Below are 19,531 nucleotides of genomic sequence, written 5' to 3' on the forward strand. Positions count from 1 at the left end.
CAAATCGGTGCGATTGCCTCACTTATTTATTACTGCATTTTTTTCCTGTTTATATGTTCCACCATTGCATACGCGCCACTGTTCGTGAGTACCTAAGAAAAAATTGGTACATAAGTCGCACCCGAGTATAAGACGCACCTATTTTAACTCAATGGGCCTAATTCAACGCGATTATGCATCTTTGTACACCCATAGCAAAATGCCGTACTTATACTACACTTCAGGGCACTAAATTTCCTTTAACAAACGTTTTATGCGCAAACAAATTCTAGCAGAGGAACTCTAATGCGCATTCCTCTTCGGCACCGAAAACCAATAAGCATTGCATTTCTCTCAAAACCATTGAAGGCCTCGTGCTCTGACACTGTCTAAAAGTTCAGCAACTTCTGCTGGCAGCATCGTTGGGTCACCACGCTAAATATGTGAATAACTTTTACTTATTCAAATTCTTTTAGCCTGGCAATTATTTATCTTTGGGTTCGGTCTCTGTGTTACATCGAACTATAATTAAATCTTCCACCTAAATGCGCAGACACTTCACAGACGGTCACAAAAAAGAAAGAGAGAAGAATAAAATTTTTGCACAGCCTTAAAACACCACAGGAAAAACATGATACTTTATGTTATAACACCTTAAATACACATTGAAACACAATATCCCAATATCGCTCACGGGAATGTCCTGTAAACGACAGAAAAAAAATAAATCTGCATCGGAAAACAACGACATTGCGGTCTATTCAAGTGTGTATATATATTGATTGGTTGACTGATTTATTGATCGTAGTGACAGAGCTGCGGCTGACTTTCCCGCTGTACGCTTCGCCGGAGCCGCCGAAACATGGCTCCGCCATCTCGATTATGCCGCCGTATCGATAACCTGCGGGATCACCGAGCCCTGGCTCGTGTTCTAGGACTCCGGGTCCAGCGAGAGCTGGAAGAGGGAGCGAGCGCAAGAGAGCGCCAGGGCGAGAAGTTGCGCAAGGCGCCTTCTGCGCAGCTTGCCGCAGAGGCGAGCGTCCAGCGCCGCCGCATCGAGCACGCAGCCGGAGCAGCAGCAGCAGCAGCAACGGCGCTGGTTGCGGCCGTCGACGCTCCCGCCGCCGCCAGAGCGAGCTCCCGTCTGCGCCGCGCGCTGTTGGAGTGGCGCGCCGCTTCGAAGAGGAGCCGACACGCTTCGCGCCATGGCGCCGTCGCGGGCTACGCTCCGAGTTCGGCCCCCGCCGGCGGGCTTCGCCGATGCGGCGACTGTGGTGACCGCGGTGCTCGTGGTGGCCTGTGCGTTGAGCGCGAGGCCGGCGCTGGTCAGCGGATACCTGCAGGACGACGAGACACCAGGCGAGTGGGTCTAGTTTCGTTTTTAAGCGTCACGCGGAACGCGATGACGTCCCGAGGAAAGGCGCCACTCGATTCGAGGACGATTGTGTGACGTGCGTCGCCGGTGTTTCCCGCGCTCAGGAAGTCACCGCTGGAGCGGTAGCAAATAAACGAGTCCCGTAGAGCGCTACGCCGAAGGATCCGAGCGATGATAGCAAGCGTCCGGTGATGTGAGCTTGGGATGTTCGGTACGGTGCTTATCGGTGACGAGACTAGTATAAATGCGGACACTTGACATGCAACGCACGTGTGACAGCAGGTATTCGGTGACTTCTAGAAGGTCTTTGTCGACTTTCTCCTTTGCAGTGCGTAGCCGTGGCGCTAGTAGTCGCAGTGGTTTCTACGCATGCACAGAATGATCGCGCCGGCTTTCATTTTTAAGAAGGCATCAGCATAAAAAAAAAACGTTATAAAGAACGGTTCCAATTTTGTCACCGGTGATAAATGAAGTCGGAACATTTTCGCCGGCAGGAAACGTTAAATTTATGATCCCGAGCGGCGCCTTCTTGGTGCGTATTCGTGAACATTCCTCAGCAGGCGCTCTTGCGCCTTATCCCAAGCGCGGGAAGCAAATTTGTGTGAACGGGGCTCCGCATTTTTTCCTTCATCGTTCCAACAACACCTCTGCCTGTGACTTCGCACTTCGCAACGTGTTGAGGACGGCAGGGGCAGCTGCTGATGGCATTTTTTTTTCGTCACCGTGCGGTATTGCTACGTGGTTCAGTCTGAACGTTATGCAGGAAGCGCGCCGTTGATGTTTTGGTTCGGTCGACTGCCGTCTCGCTCTGGCATTTCTTTCTTGCCTCCGCTCCCGTGAAAGTAGTCGCGTTTGCTCCGTGCAAGAAATTTTGTTGCGAACTTTCATGTGCGAATGCTTCCCGGCTTTTCCTGACCGTGGCTGCTGAGCGATTCTGTTTGCCGCTGCTGTCTTGCGGCAAATCTCCATCTTAAAAAAAATAAGTAAATAAAATTCGAATACCTGCCTGATTGCGGGATCGAACCTCTCTTCTCCAGGACAGCCAGTTCGACGCTCTTATGATTGGCCTCAGTGACGCATACTTCTTTCGTGCCATCGCCAACTATATTGAGAGGGTCGTCTCGTGGTGTCGTAGTCCGTAGCAGGGCTGCGCGGGAGCACATGATCGCGTGCCAGTACCCTTTATGCATAAGACACAGGAATTCAATGAGCCTATAGTCATCGCACATCCACACCAAGGCTTTGCTTCACATAGATTCCAAGATGTGCGTTGGATATGCATAATGGTATTTTTAAGCTTCAAGTCGAACGCTTTTGGACAAGGTTTCTAAAGACATTAAACATTAAAGGCGGGAAACGCTTTACACGCAGTATCTAGATATTGCGAAAGCAGGATCGATCATTTATCGACGGCTATGTATCCTTAAGCACGCAGTGAAATCAAGTGGTACCCTTCAAAGTGACGCCCGGATAACGCTGCTCACAACTCTAGCAAAGACGGCAAAGTGAAGAAACCAAATTATTAAATGGAAAGGAAGCCAAATCGACAGAGTACTTCAGCAGACCGAAATAAGAGCATTTAGAAAGGGAGCGATAGTACACGGTCGTTTTATAACTACGTTGTTTGTGCATTTATAGAACGAACATTTGTGACGGATTTCGCGGAGAGCAATTTCATTAAATGTCCTTTGTCTTTTACGGGAGACTGCAAGTTGATTAAATATTGAGTGACTGAGGTACTTTGACGTGGCCGCCGTTGTGTGTGTCTGCTTGCGTGCGTGCGCGTGTTTGTGCGTGCGTGCGTGTGTGTGCGTGCGTGTGTGTGTTTTTTTGTGTGCGTATGTGCGTGTGTGTTCGCGCGCGCGCGCGCGTGTGTGTGTGTGTGTGTGTGTGTGTGTGTGTGTGTGTGTGTGTGTGTGTGTGTGTGTGTGTGTGTGTGGCAGGAAAATAGTAAATGGCTAGTTTAATTGTTCACTTGCAAAGCACATGCCCATGTTGAAATAGTCCGTGGTCCGGTTGCGTTACATAAAGCCAGTCTCGCGAGATAAATGCGCGCTTGTGTTACCTTCTAGGAGGCTTAGCTAATGAATAGAGTGCACTGTTCTGACATGTATGCACACGTCAAGAGCTTTTATGTTTTATTCACTCCAGAAGTAAAGCATAAGGAACCTTTTTTAGGTATGAAGAGCATAGTGTTGTCATTAATTTATGTGCTCATTAATGCATCTGGTCATTAATTTGCTGCGAAGACTGCACTATATCGTGTCTCCTCAATGCTTTTCGTGAAAAGCTTTAATGCTGATTCATGTTTTTAAGTTTTTTTTTTCTGAAGAATGTATTTGTGTTCCCATATTTTTTACTCAGCTTGCTTTGTTTTATTAATTTTTCTTGTTGTTTTTTAGTAATTGTGTTAGTCGGAAAATGGACCTTTGAGGGACCCTGTATACAAGAAAAATACTAGCAAAGCAAGTACAAGAGAAACAGCGAGAAAATGAGGAACGATGTGAACAAGAGCCATTCACGTATTTCGAGCTCAACCAAGAATTACGGGTGAAGAGCCAGCACATTAATGTACGGATTCTTGGAGCTTGAGTTGCAGACCCTTGAACAATAGTATACGGACCATAGCCTTGCCAAAAAAGATGAATTTATTCGTATTTAGACGCACAAACTGAAGTTGACGAGTGCACTGAAAAGTTCGCTATGCTATGCTTGAAGTGCAGTCATCAATTTGAACATACAATCATAGGCGCAGAAAAAAACCGGCTTTTTCTCAGAATCCTTGGTCCGCATACCTTTTCACGGAAGAGTACGGGCTAGGTGTGAACGTCCAATCCGCTGCCAGCTTTTTTGTTCGGCTTAAGCTGTCCTCTCATTCATGGCTGAATCAACTGTGAGAGCAAAGAAGCATGATTTTCTGAATCCACACTTGTGCCAAAAAGCGCGATGATCATTTAAATACACCGCGTCAAATATTTGCTCCATTAGCGCGAATACGTGAAGACATTTCGCGACAGCTGCGATGTAACGGTTTGTAGTGCTTGACCGTTTCCCATGTTTCGCGCCCTCTGGCTGCCAGTGAGGAATTCAAAGCTTAGAACTTGTCCCGAGAAAATGAAACAACATTTCGGAATGAAATGGTGCCTTCATAGCCGGTAAATTAAAGCTGACTTGCGCTGCTTTGACATTCTCGAGAAATGTCTGTAAACACGCTGAGGATCTTGTCGCGTTGGCAGGGCGAACAGGCGTGTTTGCGGTTTTTATTCCAGCGAGCACAAATTTCGCGGCATTGAATTCCCTCAATTGAGTAGACACTGAAGTGTTTCAAAACCCACGCCAACGCCTGCGTCCTATGCCTTGTCGCAGTCAAGCGCAAATATGCCTCAGTGCGTTAGATATCCTGCGGAACTTTGCTCGACATTTTGATGTTTACTGGTCTGTCTTCTACGGACGCTGTGTATTTTTTGGGGTAGTTTTGCATTCGTGTTTAGGGATCCATCATCTTCTTCTTGCCTTTTTTCGTTACCTTCCTCCTATTTTCTATGCTTCTATTGTATCCTCTCTGAAGAGTAGGCAGGCGCTTTCCCGTCTTTGTTTGCGGTCGACAACTTGCTCTGTCCATTCATATATTCAGTCTGTTCATACAGGGAGCTCCATTCATGACGAGAACGCCATTTATTCAGAGAACGCCATTCATCTGCATAACTCGCGGCTAGTGCATGTTTCGTGTGTTTAGCGCTTGGCACATGAAATATAACTCCGCGTATACTTGCAGTTCTCCCAGACATATACGCAACACTCCTTGTTATTAGGAGTTACGAGTCCAATTGTAGTCTGTTAGAAGTGGGCCACGCATACAAGCGGCGCAAGTTTCTTAAAAGTAAGGTTGATTACTTAGCGGCCTATTTTTCTTTCTTACTGTTCTCCCACTCTCAAGAAAGTAGACACTCTTCTGGAGAAAATTTACTCTGTGATACGCGTCTGAGCTGAACTTCCAGTGATACTTCCCGTTTTTTTCCGTTACTCTGCCCGCGAAAACAAATCTACTGTGTTTCTTTGCCTTAAACTAGAACGCGAATAGCATGTTTGTGTGATTTGTCCTTGTTTTTCTTTTCAAATGTGTTTAATTTGGGTTTTATGTTACTTTGCGAACAACACAAAACAAGAAAAAAACCCACTCCAGTTGAAGAAAAAAATTCCTTCACTCATTTTCACGCTGCCTCAGAGAGAAAATTGTTGTGCGAGAAAAGGAGAGAGAGGCAATATCACGTTGACTGCCTGATGTTCTACGCTGTAATCACGGCACTCGCTGAGTGTGCTTGCGAAGTCGTCTTTGGCGTATCATATGCTTGGGAGTGGAGATAACTTTTGTGACCTAACTAATTACGAAAAAAAATGGCTGTGGCTTAGCTAAGGTTAAGACCAGGATGCGAAGCATACTAACCTTTATTTTAGTTATTGAGCCACTGTTTAGCCTGGTGAATTGCTGTTGCTTGGCTATATTTGGATCTGCTAGACGAAGAAACAACTCATGCGTTACTCTGCTTCGCCTTCAAGAGTGGAACGCGACAGCGTTCCCGTCGACCCGCCAAGGGGTGTAAGCAATGGGCTACGGCGCAACGACTACGCGCCCCGCATTGGACGCGGTGAGCGTCGAGCAACGCAGCGTTCGGCGCGGCAACGAAATGTGCGCCTGAGCAAGCGACGCACGCCTGAGCCTTAGAAACAGCTCGTTTCTAAGGCAACACCGCATTCACTAGAGGCGCTTTTGTACCGCTTTGAAGCATCGTACTCGTGGCTCAGTGGTAGCGTCTCCATCTCACACTCCGGAGACCCTGGTTCGATTCCCACCCAGCCCATCTTGCAAGAGTTGAGCCAAAGCCGCCTAGAAAATCAGTCTCTGTAGCACGCCGCAACCTTCGCTTCTCATTCCAACGAGCAGCTCTGTCTCCAGGAGGCATCCATAGAGGAAGAAAAAAATCATTTTCTTTCTCTATGAGGCATCTCACCTCGTGAGTATCTAGCAGAGGCAAGCGCAGCTGCTTATATACCGCCGCGACGCCGCGAGCGACGGCGCGAGTTGGAGCCCCGTTTCTCCTCTGTCGTGACGTCACGGTGTCACGTGGTATTGAAGGCGACACCGCCGCGCCTGAGGAGCTGGGTTGAGCTCCCGTAATATGCTTCGCATAAGAAAGGGTGAACACCACCCATGGTCTCAGTATTTATCGAACCGGAGCGTTCACGTCATGGACGTCACGTTGGCGCACTCTTGGCGCGTGGCTATTGCTTAGGCCACACGAACCATGGTAAGATGACGCAAGCCAAGATGTTCTACCATTTGGTCACGTAAAAATCTGAGGGAGTTTGGGGTGCGAAAGCATTATTGTTCAATTTAATGCTGCTGAGCGTTCCTTTGAGTTAGGAACTCCTCGCGGGCAAGCATGCGCGTCTGAGACACTTCGCGCGTCTTGGTTTGGTCTTACTCATAGAGTTTCCTACAAAAATTACTACAGGGAACACTGGCGCTGCAGTCGCTGTCCTACCATGGGAATGATGGGAAGTACATGGATTTGTCTGATCTTCGTGCTTATGGATTCAGACGTTCTTATGGCTTTGTGTATTATGCTATATGAATCTTATTGTCGTATATTTCGGCGCAATCTATATTCTTCGGAGTGCAGAAGACGCCGCGAACGCGTACAATTGCTATTAATAGCAACGATTGAGCTTGTCCAGGTGGCCAAATCGAAACGCGCCAAGCGTCTCAAGGCACTGGCATGCCCGCGATAAGTTCATAAAGGCGTTTCATTCGCTTGTCGACACATGCATCCGTGGCTAATTGGTTTCAATATCAGGCGTCTGTGCTAGAGTCCCTGTGTTCGAATCCCGCCGTCGGGCAATTTGAATGATGTTTACGTAATTATCTATTGCGCAAAATACTGTTGAAAATGACGAGTTTACGAAGTGACAAAGCCGTTTGAAGCCAGAAGAACGAAGTTTAGGCAAATCCATGTGCTTTCCCTAATTCCCATGCTGGGACAACCGCTGCCATTGCAGCTCCCGTAGACACTAGCGCGAGAGTTTCCTCTAGTAATTCTTGTAGGAAACTCTGTGGTCTTACTGAGGCGAAGTTAGAACGCAGGCGCGAGCTTGCGCGGACAAGGAATGCGTGGTAACACATGCTTCCGAGAGCGAGGGTGACGTAGCGTCGCGGCAATGTCCTCTCCCCTGACGCAACACCTGACACACCAATGCGGCAGCATGCGTGCCCTCTCGCCCGTTCTTCTCCGTCGAGGCGAGCTCCTGCCGCGGCGTCGCAGCCAGTGGCAATGGGGGCTTAGGTGCCGTTTCCTTGCTAGAGGCGACAAATGCGAGGCTTTTTTGCTCAATGGGCCATTTGAGGCTTTCGCATCAAACGGAAAATCGCCATCCAGCCGGATGTAGCAAGAAGCTACAAATGGGTTTCTCAGAAAGAAAACTTCGAAGATAAGGAAAACTTCTTCTTGGTGCGGGATTTTCCTCAACTGCGAATATTTGTTTCTCCTTAACTCGTACGGGCTTTCTTTGTAGCTTCGTGCTAATTCGGGTGGATGACTTCTTGCCCGCTGTGGCGGCTTAGCGATTACGGTGCTGCGCTGCTAAGCACGAGGGCGCGGGATCAAATTCCAGATGTGGCGGCTACGCTTCCACGGGGCGAAAAGCAAACACGCCCGTGTCGCCTGCATTAGGGGCACGTTATAGATACCAAAGTAGCCAAAATTTTTATGCCGGGGTCCCCAACTACGGCGTGCCTCATAATCAGATCGTGGTTTTGGCAGGCGAAATCCAAGACTTGCGTTTTTTTTTACATTTTCCTTTGTCCAAGGCGCTTCCTCCAGCTTATGGAACTTCGCAGAACTGATTTCCCATGTAGTCATGTGTGCATAATGCGCGTGACTCCATCCGTTTGTTGGGTGTTTCAACATGAATTTTATGCAAGGAATTAAATTCTTGAGCTTGACGTCCCAAAACACGATCTGATGAAGAGGCGTGCCTAGAAGGCGGACGGGCGGGCGGACTTCAGATTAATTTTCCTAAATTGGTCGTAAATTTAAACACGTTAGCGTTTTGGCATTTCGCCCCATGGAAATGCGGCAGCCGGGCCCGGGATTGAACCCGCAACGTTGAAATCAGCGGTGCAACCTCATGAAAACGTGAACCTCAGCTTCCTTAAAACAACAGCATGTGGTTTTTCAGAATTACCTTGCTTCGCCACTCAGCGCCGTTTATAAAGTTTTGCGTAACTTAAGCGAATGCTCGAAATCTCGGCAAAGACAGCTACTTTGGCTTGAATAGACAGCTGCCATCTTAAGGTCCGTTGCATACTTGACGTAGACCCGGAGGACGACAGCTTCGAAGAGACGACATCGAGTTCTGCAGCAATGCAGGCTCGGGGACGATGAAATGCTCTGTAGCGGGCAGGCGATAAAGATTAGGGCTGCAGCGAAAACCTTCACGACATAGTGAAGTAAGAGCTTCTAAAAGACCAACAGTCATGATGACACCTCGTATGTACGCGGTTAGGCCATCAAGTCTTGAGCGCAAACGCTAAGTGATAGGTAGCTCGACTTGGAAAGGTTCAAGAAAGCGATTTGCGCGATTCGTACAAGTGCATAGGTCTGCGTTATCGATTGTCCGTAATCACCGAGGTTAAGACAACACATCCTTGAATAAAATAGGAAAAAAAATAAGTGACTATGTTTTTGTGTGGGATATTTGATAACGTCACGACCACTCTTAGCTCGCTTTGCCCTCAATGGTTTGCTCCTGCGGTCTGCGACTTGGCCCGTGTGAGCCCTTCCTGATGGTAATATTTTTTGCCCCACTGGACTAGACGCCACTTTTTTTCGGATATGAGCCATTACAACAAGCCACTTAAGGCTTTCGCTTTAAAAAGGTTCACGTGTGTTTACCACACGCTTAAGGGTTTAGTTCGGCGTCTAGTGAGCAAAGTACCCTAAAATATTAAGTGCCCACCGCGGGCCTTCAGGGACATCAGTACATTTTTTTTGCTGGAGCTGTGGTTAAACCAAATGCAATTTTATTCAAGCGCCGGTCATGAATGTAGTAGCAGACTAGTACGCGCAAGAATGGGGGACAAAGCATTACGTAGTGTTTTCTGATTAGATTAGCTAAGCGCCCGCAAGCACCATTACGAGTGAACGTACCCTTACTGGTACCCCTAAACATCGCATTGTTATTGCTCTTATCTCTGTTTCTGTAACAGCGATGGGTAACTTTGGCGACACAACACTTTTTCACGCCTGCAAATCGGCTTATCGTATCTTTACTCCTGCAACAATATACCGCTTCAAGTGGTGACAACAGCGCAAATGTATCATCCGGCCATTTAATATTTTGATATCTGGAAGGGCTCTCGATACGTTTGTTTGTCGACTTGACCACCACACGGCGCAAATATTTGGCGCCAACAGCTAGGGAAGGAATAAATAGAGGAACGTACCTTGAAAAGGCCACGAAAAAGAGAGGCGGGGAGCGGAGGCAGATAGCAAGGTAGGAATACAGGGCGCCTGTTATCGGCGTTTCATTAATTGACCGGTGTCCGACTGATCGAAGTAAGTACGCGAGCTCTTCTAAGTGATAACGAAAACTGAAGTTTAATGCCTCAAACACATGTCTATGCGTACCGCTCAAGTGTTCAGAGTTTTTCGTACAGTGTACAAATTTGTCCTCTTTAAAAGTGTCTTGAGCTTTGACTGAAGGTATATTCTGTAAGCCAGGAAGTTTTAAAGCTGTCGAAGGATAGGGCGGTGCAAGATTGCAACATATCCATGCAAAGAGGCAGATTGTGATTATACCTGAGACGCATTTATGGTTTGAGCAAGTTTACTCGGGCATGCTCTTGAAAGTAGAGAAACCGACAACAGCAACGTCACTGCAGAAGTGTAATCTAAATACAACGCGTTGCTTTTCAGCCTGTGCTGTTCCTAGCTTCCCGCTGAGTAAAGTGAGCATTTGTCTCACAAGAAACACGCGGTAAATGTTTAGAAAATGCATTCAAAATCATTCATCGCATTAAATTAAGGTTAAAGATAACCACAGCAGGGAACACAACATGTCACTAACACGAGAAAGTCATGGTCGCGCTTCGGTGATAAGTTTACGTCACACAATGTACACAGCACTATTTCCAGGGAACTAATCAAATAACTGCCTACAATAAATACATAAATACAAGAAATCGCGTAGTGCTTTCAGAAGTTCTCTTTCTTTATAGTGGGGGGAACACAGTTCAGTATGCTGAAACATACCGTGTGTCTCAAGTAAGGTTAGCCAAGCAGAACAAAACTATTCAAAAATCACGCTGCAAGATAAGATCATAAGACTTGCGGTGTTTGGTCGTCAGAAGTCCGATGATCGAATACCGTAGGTTTCTAAGTCGCATCTTGAAACGTGTATTTATATCTTTCTTCGAAATGATCGGTTAACCTTAGCTGGGAGGCCCTATGTATATTTCTTTGCCTATAATGGAAGCCTCTATTGTACGTCAAGATAATGAAGAAGTGTCTCCCAATGTTTGTCTATTTGCGATTGCTCAACGAGGCTGTTCTACAGAAGCGCCCCAGGTGCCACAATCCACACAACCTGATCATGATCTCTTTTCGATGCAAATTTATGATAAGCAAACCGAAATGGCGGCTTCGTCATATTTGCGTCCGCCACATTACGTACCTGGCCGCAGAGACTATGTTTGTGAGGTTCGAAAGTATCTCCGCAGATCAGATAGCTAACACATTTTTTTTTTGCGTTCCTAGGACGTATCGGCATAGAATTTGTTACGGCGGAAGTCGTGCGGCAAAACTCTGCTGACTTGTTTTACCCTGCAATAACGCCTGTTGAAGCTGCGGCATTCGTTTGAACAAAGAACAAAATAACAGAAAGTGGGTCGGGTGTGCAACTTCAAGATGTATGCTTCGGAAGAGTGTGAATATTGCCGCACATATATTATTATTCATTCGGGCTATAAAAGAACGCCATGCTTCTGCGCAATAAGGTATACAGGATTTTGGTATAATGAGCAGGATACGCTGTAGAGATAGACATAAAGTTTTTTTTTCCGACTTTGTTATTTGATATCCGCTCCCTATATTGTGCTACTGCGCTCTCCGGTGATGGTGGGGAATGGTGGGGATGAGGGCGCGGTATTCATTACGTCATTACTTGACTGGTGTTTGTCGGCTTCTTCTGGTACGGTGAGCTCGAGGAGCGCGGTAAGGCGAATTAACAGGGACGGCCACGTATGCCGTCGTTGAGCCCCTCGGCCGGTCCTTAAGCGGGGGGGGGGGGGGTGGAGGGGAGGTGCTTCGGCGATTGCCTTCTTCAGAATAGACCGAATTGCGGGCTGATTACGTGGGGAATTCCAGAGAGGTCGAGATGCGTTAAGCTCGTGTACATTAGGGCAGCCATATGTTCCGGTTATGTAGTGGATGACGATTCGCGTGACTAAATGTGTTTGGCGTGCTGGCGCAGTATGAACAGCAACCGTGCGTGTCGAGGAGTGTGTTGACGCTGGGAGAGTGGTTTTTTGTTTTCCTTGCACGAGAAGAGCATATTTCCGCAGGAACCGTGACTGGCTCCGAATATGAAAGTATTCATAACAAAAGAAACTGAATCAACAGGTCCAGCTTAAATTGGTTTCGGCAACCGTCTTATGTTATCTATGGTTGCCTTGCTTAGCAGCAACTCGTAAATTTACCTTTACGCGTCATCCTTTCGTGTTTTTTCCCCCGCAACGTGCGAATATCGACAAACACACGGTGCTAACTTCTATTTCAGATTGTTCAGATAAGGTTCGTTCATTATTTCAGCGATTAAAATTAAGGAGTTCCAAAGATCCAGCACACATCTCAGAAACTATGTGAAGCGAAGCTTTTGTAATGTGATTAAGCAAATGCTATAAATTTGCCTGTTTCGTTCCTGCGTCCTTGGCGTAAAGGAAACAGGTGCGCAGCTATGTGCTCTCGCGCGCCCGTGGTAGGCCCGATGTAACATACGTGGTGATCATATGAACGGGCTAGTTGGCGTTGGCAAACAATGGAAGTACACGTGCGATTGTGGCCTATGGGTCAGAGCACGGGGCCGCTGTCTCTGGGGAGAGTGGTTTAATCCCATCGCCGATAACGTAATTAAAATTTTCTTTTGCTTTTAAGTAGGAGCTACTGGACAAGACGGCAGCTGATCTTAACAGCACCCAGCAACCACGGTCCTTAAGGTTTGGGAGGGTTCCGGCAGAGAGCGACGCTTAAAAAAATAAAATAAAGAACATGAAAGTATGGACCAGAACTAGAAGCTGGTACATAAGAGCTTGGTGTGGTTCTTGCTCACCTTCGAGGCATCATACTAAGCCATACTAGTGTCAATATGTTGGGTCCGCCAGTTTCTGTTTTGGCAACAACCAGAACAACTACGAGAAAGACAATAGCACAGCAGACAACGGCCATAGAGGCATAATGCAGGAATAGCTAATTTTTGCTACGCATATATTCCTAATATAATCAAAAATAGGAATATTCTTTCTTTTGTTTTATAACATTATAAACAGTAATAGGGAAAAAAATTGACTTGCCCTCCCGGCCCTACAAAAGTGGACATCCAGCGAAGCTACTCAAAACCACCACTACAACCGCTGAAGCGAGTATGCAATCCGTTATTGATTTAGAGTAATGGGAGTAACAGTAAATTAGAGCAATGGTAGTAATGGTAATTTTGACAGCACGCCGCCGCCCAAAAGCGGTGCTGCAACAACACCGAAATCAGTTGCTAGGCCGGTTGTTTTACATACGAATGGCTTGAGACCTCACTTCCCACGTGCCAAGCTGCCGTCGCGGCGGCCGCTTGCGCAACAGTGATTTTTGCCGAGAATCGTACGTGCGGCGCGCTACGTGCTTCGCATTGTTACCAGGAGCACCGTATCGTCAATTATCTAATTCGAATTTTTGTGCTGAGCGTGTTCTTTATTGAAACGCGTGCTGTTTTGTATGTTGTATGCGGGATTCTAAAGATTGTACGCACCGTTAGTTTTGCTTTGCTCAATACTTGTAGCCTCTGCCTTACGGGGTTATGAAACGTTGCATCTTTTCTTGCTTACGGGGGTTATGAGCCATTGATGAGTCACTGCTAGAAGCCACTGCTCTGCCCTGCACGGCCTCCGCGATCGGCCCACCACCGTTTTCTGTCGACGTCGCGCCACGCAGAAATTCCGAGATTCCAGCCATAGACAGCGTCGCTGTAAAGCAAAAACAGGCCTGTTATTCCGGCAGGTTCCTCAACCCCCTTTACAACGGGCTTCACTGTGATGTATCGGAAGGAGAGAGGGAGAGAAGGAGATCATTTCAGATGTGACAAGTGCAACGGCTGTCATATAATCGCGCGTGTGTGCTCTAGGCCGCTGGTGTAAGCATGTGCAATGCATCATTTGTAATCATGCTTACCGACAACCGAAAGACGAAGCCGTATTTACATCTTGAAGGGGCAGCGCAATATGACGAAGACAGAAGGCAGGAACACGCACGACAGCGCTGGAGTCTCACATCAGCGCTGTCCTGTGTGTTCCTGCCTTCTGTCTTCGTCATATTACGCTGCACCTTCAAGAGCTTCAATCAGTACCAACTCGCCCAAATGTCGATCCTTCTACCATAGATACATATTCAGTTTCGAAACTTGTATACAAATATTTCATTGGTTACATAATATACCAAACCTAGCTGCTGGTAAGTATTTGCGGTATAGAGTGAAGGATAATAAATATTAGGCTTCAACTTTGACAACTTCTTTTTTTTTGCGTAAAAAGATAGCAGCCAGTTCACGTTAAATTTCTTTGGAACCTTCATTTATTAATCATTTGATCGCACAAAAAATCTATTTCGTTACCTGTATGATGGCCAGCGTCAAATAAATTGTTCCAAAGGAAATTCCTAAAAAGAGTGCGCCGTATATTCTTGCTTTGTTGCAGTGTCGATGCATAAATGATACCATTGCGTGCACAAGCTTCTTTAATATGACGGCGAAAACATTGTCCCCGACATTTAGTTACTTACTCGTTGTGTGCGGACATCTAACTTACTCATCTGTGGTCTTGTGTTTTCCTTGCATAATGTACTTCGTGCCACGGCCCCTTCATGCTACGACGCTCCTGCTACCGTGCTTGCGGGAGTTGTCAGTGCTTGCATGAATAGGTGAATACCACTGGTACACGTGGCCAAGGTGGAAACAGTGCTTGCAGACGGCACAAGATTAGATATTTATGCATCGCTCCTGCGCAAGCCGGGAGAGAAACTGTTTGTCTATGCACGCCAAACTGCAATCTGCATGGTTCATAAGCTTACCTAACGTCAGTCTCCTGATTCTTCGTGCGTTTTAAACCTTGGGTGGCTTCCTGACTACTAAACAAGAACAACGTGCTGGCGCGGTTGTCAGTGCGCCAAGATTCCGTCCATGCTTTCTGTTGCCGAATTGCCTATTGCAATTGTTGTCTATTTTTCGTCTGTTGCCCGTTGCACTTGTCCCAAACTGTTCGAACTGCGCTCAATAATATAATGTTTCCGAAAAACAGTGCTCGAACTCGGTACGCAGCCTCACGAAGCTGAACTAAAATGCAACTCACACACGGCACTAGACTCGCCTTCACTGCTCGTACCGCTCGTGCCATGTGCTGCGTTGTTGTGCGCCTTCCTCGATTTATTGCGTTAGTAATTATGCAGACGCACGTGGCTCGCTGACACCTGTTGGTGTCATCACCGTCGTGCTGCGCCGCTATCAACAGCGCATGCGCGGGGGCCGCGCGCAGCGGACTCGAGAGTCTCCAGAGACACGGGAGTGCAACTTGGCTGCAAGAACGACGAAGCGGAGTGAGTGGACGCGCGGTCACCACCACTTCGTTTTGTCGGCTCGGTTGTGCAGCTCTCCCGACTGCCGCTGCTGGAATGAGCGTTTTTCGCGCACAAGTGCGCGTTCCTGCTGATCTTCCGTGTGCATATGGGCAACCAGCGCTGAAGCTTCGCGTGCCGACAGCAGCGCCGTAACACACAGCCTAGCGAGCGGTAGAGACAGTTTCCAGTAGCACACGCAGTGATTTCGTGTCAGCAAATTCACCGATTGTCTTGAGTCACACTTTTCACGGCTCCTCAAACGGCAGGGAACCGACGTGCTAGGACGTAGCAGCGCATGCGCTCTACGCAGCGCGCATGGCCATGGACAGAATTTGGCTGGCCGCATCGGGCTAGACAAACATTGATACAGGCGCACGTTTCTTATCGCTAAATATGTCGTGCCATCTTCGTAGCCTCCCTATCGGACGGTTTCAGCATATTTTAGTAACGCATGAAAAATGTCGTAGCGCCTCCTGGCCAGCGCTGGTTCCCCATACCACACAGTGGTGCATAAGCTTATCTGAGCGGAACGGGCAGTGGCCGTCAAGGCAAATCCATCTAATCCTAATCTTTTGTTTGGGCGCTGACAAAGGGCGACGGTTTTCCTGCGGTGTCATCAGAGGGGAGCTATTCTGTAAGAGTCCACCTGGGGGACATGTCCATTTTGTCTGCTGTTGAAGCTCTCATTGGCTGTGGCACCTGGCTGCTGTGGACGCGCAGCCCAGCCCACCAAATCAGAACTGCAGCAGCAAACGAAATACACATGTCCACTAGGTGGACTGCTACAGAATATGCCTCCCCTGGTCGACCGTCCAATTGCAATGCTTGCGTCGCCGCCGGCGGTGCTCCTCGAAATACCAGCCTTCCGAGACGGCTTCAATGTAACGCAGAGCCTTGCTAGTGCTTTCAATGCTACGCCTTCGGGCGAAACTGTCAAATTTATTTCTCTCCTTTCTCTTCCGTTTTCTTTATTTATTTATTTATTTATTTATTCCTTTCTTTCTTTCTTTCCTTTTCAAGCAGGTAGGCTTTTACTAGGTGGCTTCTCTTCTTCTAGGTACGTCTACACAAATAATATATATATATTTTTTAAACTGGCTGAAAGTTTGCAAGAAAAGAGAGATGGAGGCGGAAAGAGAGAATGCGACGTCGTTGACAACCTTTCTTTTTTCTTTAAGTTTCGAAACAATTAGCGCTAATCCTTGCATTATAATTCAGAGAAAACATAGACGTGCTGATAAACCTTGCCGGCCAAGAATATTTGCCACCGTGGAGCGCATCGGAGCCCATCCCACACGTGCACGGAATTCGACGACTGCGCCACCACGTCGCCGTGACGTCACGTTCTGCTTCTTCTCTGGAGTGCCTGCGTTTCGCTCTAGCGACTGTACAGCGATTTGTGAGCACGATCGTGCGCTGCTGAGCTCGAGGTCGTAGGTTCAATACCCGCTATACGGTAGCCGCATTTCGATCGCAGCGAGATGCAAGAAAGCGCTCGTGCACGTGGTTTCAAGTGCACGTTAGAGATACGCATGCTGTTAGCGTTACTCCAGAGTCCCCCTCTACGGCGTGCCGCGTAACCGGATCTGATCTTGGTTTTGGCGCGTAAAGCCCCCCCGAGTTTATTTTACTTTCTTTTTCCCACCCTTTTAGACGACTCGCCTTCGTTATTTCTTCGCACATTCGGAGCCTGATTACGGTATAGAATTTAATCTTCCTGTACCAGCCCTTCTGCTATGTCAACGATAACTATTTTCACTTTCTGCGCACAATGGCACGTAGGCTACACAAAACAAGGAAGTACTCAGTCACATGTGCAAAAATTTGTCGTGGTAAATAAGTTTACTGTTGGAGGTCATTGTGTACAAAGTGAGCGAAACAATATCTTTTCTGACGTCAGACAGAGCTTTATTAAAAAAAAAAACACTACTGCAGTGCGACACAGCTGCCCGTGGAATTGGTGCTTAGAAAGTCTTGGTCGCCGTTTTCCCTCTGACTCCAACCCAAATCTACAAGTATAATCAGAACGCGATGCAACGCGCACCGTTATGCCTGACTTAGTCGAACGACATGCAGCTTAATTCTTTTTTAATGCTTGACTAGACCTCGCAATTAGGATAGAAAAAACGCAATGAAAAGTCATGTTTATTTGTTGTTATTCTCTTTTTCCACGCGCGCTCGCGCGTTTGTGTGTGTGTGTGCGTGTGTGTGTGTGTGCGTGCGTGCGTGCGTGCGTGCGTGCGTGCGTGTGTGTGTGTGTGTGTGTGTGTGTGTGTGTGTGTGTGTGTGTGTGTGTGTGTGTGTGTGTGTGTGTGTGTGTGTGTGTGTGTGTGTGTGTGTGTGTTGGGGGTGCGGCAAGCGGGGCAGTACGTTACGCATCACGTAGCGGATAGCCATTGTTGCAATCAGTGGCAAGCGAAACGGATAGCCCATGCGGAAAGTAACGTATAGCTCGGGAGAATGTTGTGTTGGTTTTGGCTCGTTGGTCGTCGTTACCCTGGTGTGGACGACCTGCTTTTATTTATAAAGAAGAAGAGAAGGATTTTACGAGTGAAAATACCAAGAACACTGGCATTAACGCTCGCGTTTCGCAGGCGTCCTGTGCTTAAGCGTGAGTTGGCCTGGCACCTTTGAGATCTGCGAATGCTGACGTGCAGGTGTCCACTCAGGGAGATCCATCTGGACACTTGAGAAAATACTGATTGGTTGAACGTGCAGACGGGCATGTTTCGTTGTGCTTACGAAAGGCAGTAGGGCAGCCTAGAAATTTTTACCACCTAAATGCAGGCAGACGCGAAGGAATCTGACAATCAATTTGCACATATTTTGCTTCGGTGATTCTGCGGTGATTGCCGTACCACTCGCTGGAAAGTCTTGTGAAAATGTACAAAGATAAATATGAAACCATCCGCTACGGCCTTTCATCTAGCCGCTTGTTCTTCTTTATTGTTTTAGTTTTTTTTTGCACTGAAAGGAGGACTCCAAACGCTTATACGACCACAAGCGACAAAACTAGCCCTACGACGTTCCCAATTTTCGTTTCTACTTTCCATGAATTCTCTACCAACTTGCTCATTTTTCAGTCACTGATTTCTGTGCCACTGCTTTCCTTTAGAGTATTAAATCCAAGCAACCATCAGTGTTTGCCAGACCTACAGCATTGACATTGCATTGATTAAAGTAAAACTGGCGCTGATGTTGGTATGTCCGCATCGATGTTCGTAATGGTTTACGGCGAGTAAAGTGCGTGTTTCGAAGCTGTTAGCGCGTTCCTTCTGTGGAAGCTGTTTTAGCAGACCTATAAAACCGAGAAAATATTCGTAGATCATTGCCCAATGTCCACTATATATATATATATATATATATATATATATATATATATATATATATATATATATATATATATATATATATATATATATATATATATATATATATATATATATATAACTTGGAGGCCTGCAACAACGATTACAATTTACATTGTGGGATACATATTCAACGCTTTCGCTCGGCAGTACGCCGTTGTACGCTTGCGCGAAACTCAAAGGAAGATCTCACGAACGATCTGACCAACTCGCGGGCATTGTTTGACTTAAATGTAGGTGCTGCTTGATAGAATAAGTGCCCTAACAACTCACGTAGGGGTCCGTTGATGATGAAGGGTAGATGGGCCTGCGAGCAACTAATGGGCAACATTTTATTCATGACCGGGTGTTTCGTTCGAGGCTCACCGCACACAAAACAAAGTGGAGAACAATATCCATTTCTAAGGATAAAAAATAACGAACGAATTAAACCGTGGACTTTAGCGACTCGCACCAGCATTAGAGGATGAACAACACCGCTCAGAGTAAGCGCTAATGATGCAAGCTCCACTGATGCTAAAAGCAGGCAAGTCATGGCTGACGATAGAACGAAGGCGAAATTACCTCGCGACTGGTAAATAGCCGGAAACGTTTTCTAGCTCCTTCGTGACATTTCCTTTTATCTCTTATCTTTCATCGCGTATAATTTTCTTTTTCCTTCGAAAGTTAACCGTTAGCCCCTTTGTGTTTCCATTTGCATTATCATGGGCTTAGAAAAGACGTTTATGCTGTCTAGTGGTTAATGAACCGTGCCATCACGCTTCACAGTCATACTTAAAAGACACCTTCAACACAGAAGTACGGGCAACAACGGAATTACAGTTAACGCTCTACATAACGAAACCTCTTTAATCATAGTGTTTTATTGAAGCATCTGCGGT

General features: G+C 46.9%; 1 protein-coding gene across 1 annotated transcript in view; it reads left to right on the plus strand.

The window, feature by feature from the left end:
- Positions 1–846: 846 nt before the first annotated feature.
- Positions 847–19,531, plus strand: part of LOC139059516 (nephrin-like) — a 400,294-nt gene continuing 381,609 nt past the window's right edge. The window contains exon 1 of the mRNA XM_070537938.1: positions 847–1,338. Within this exon, the coding sequence (XP_070394039.1) occupies positions 1,185–1,338 (154 nt within the window). The 5' untranslated portion in view covers positions 847–1,184. The remainder of the gene's footprint in view (positions 1,339–19,531) is intronic.

The sequence above is a fragment of the Dermacentor albipictus genome, chromosome 4, assembly GCF_038994185.2.
Source record: "Dermacentor albipictus isolate Rhodes 1998 colony chromosome 4, USDA_Dalb.pri_finalv2, whole genome shotgun sequence".
Taxonomy (NCBI): Eukaryota; Metazoa; Arthropoda; class Arachnida; order Ixodida; family Ixodidae; genus Dermacentor; species Dermacentor albipictus.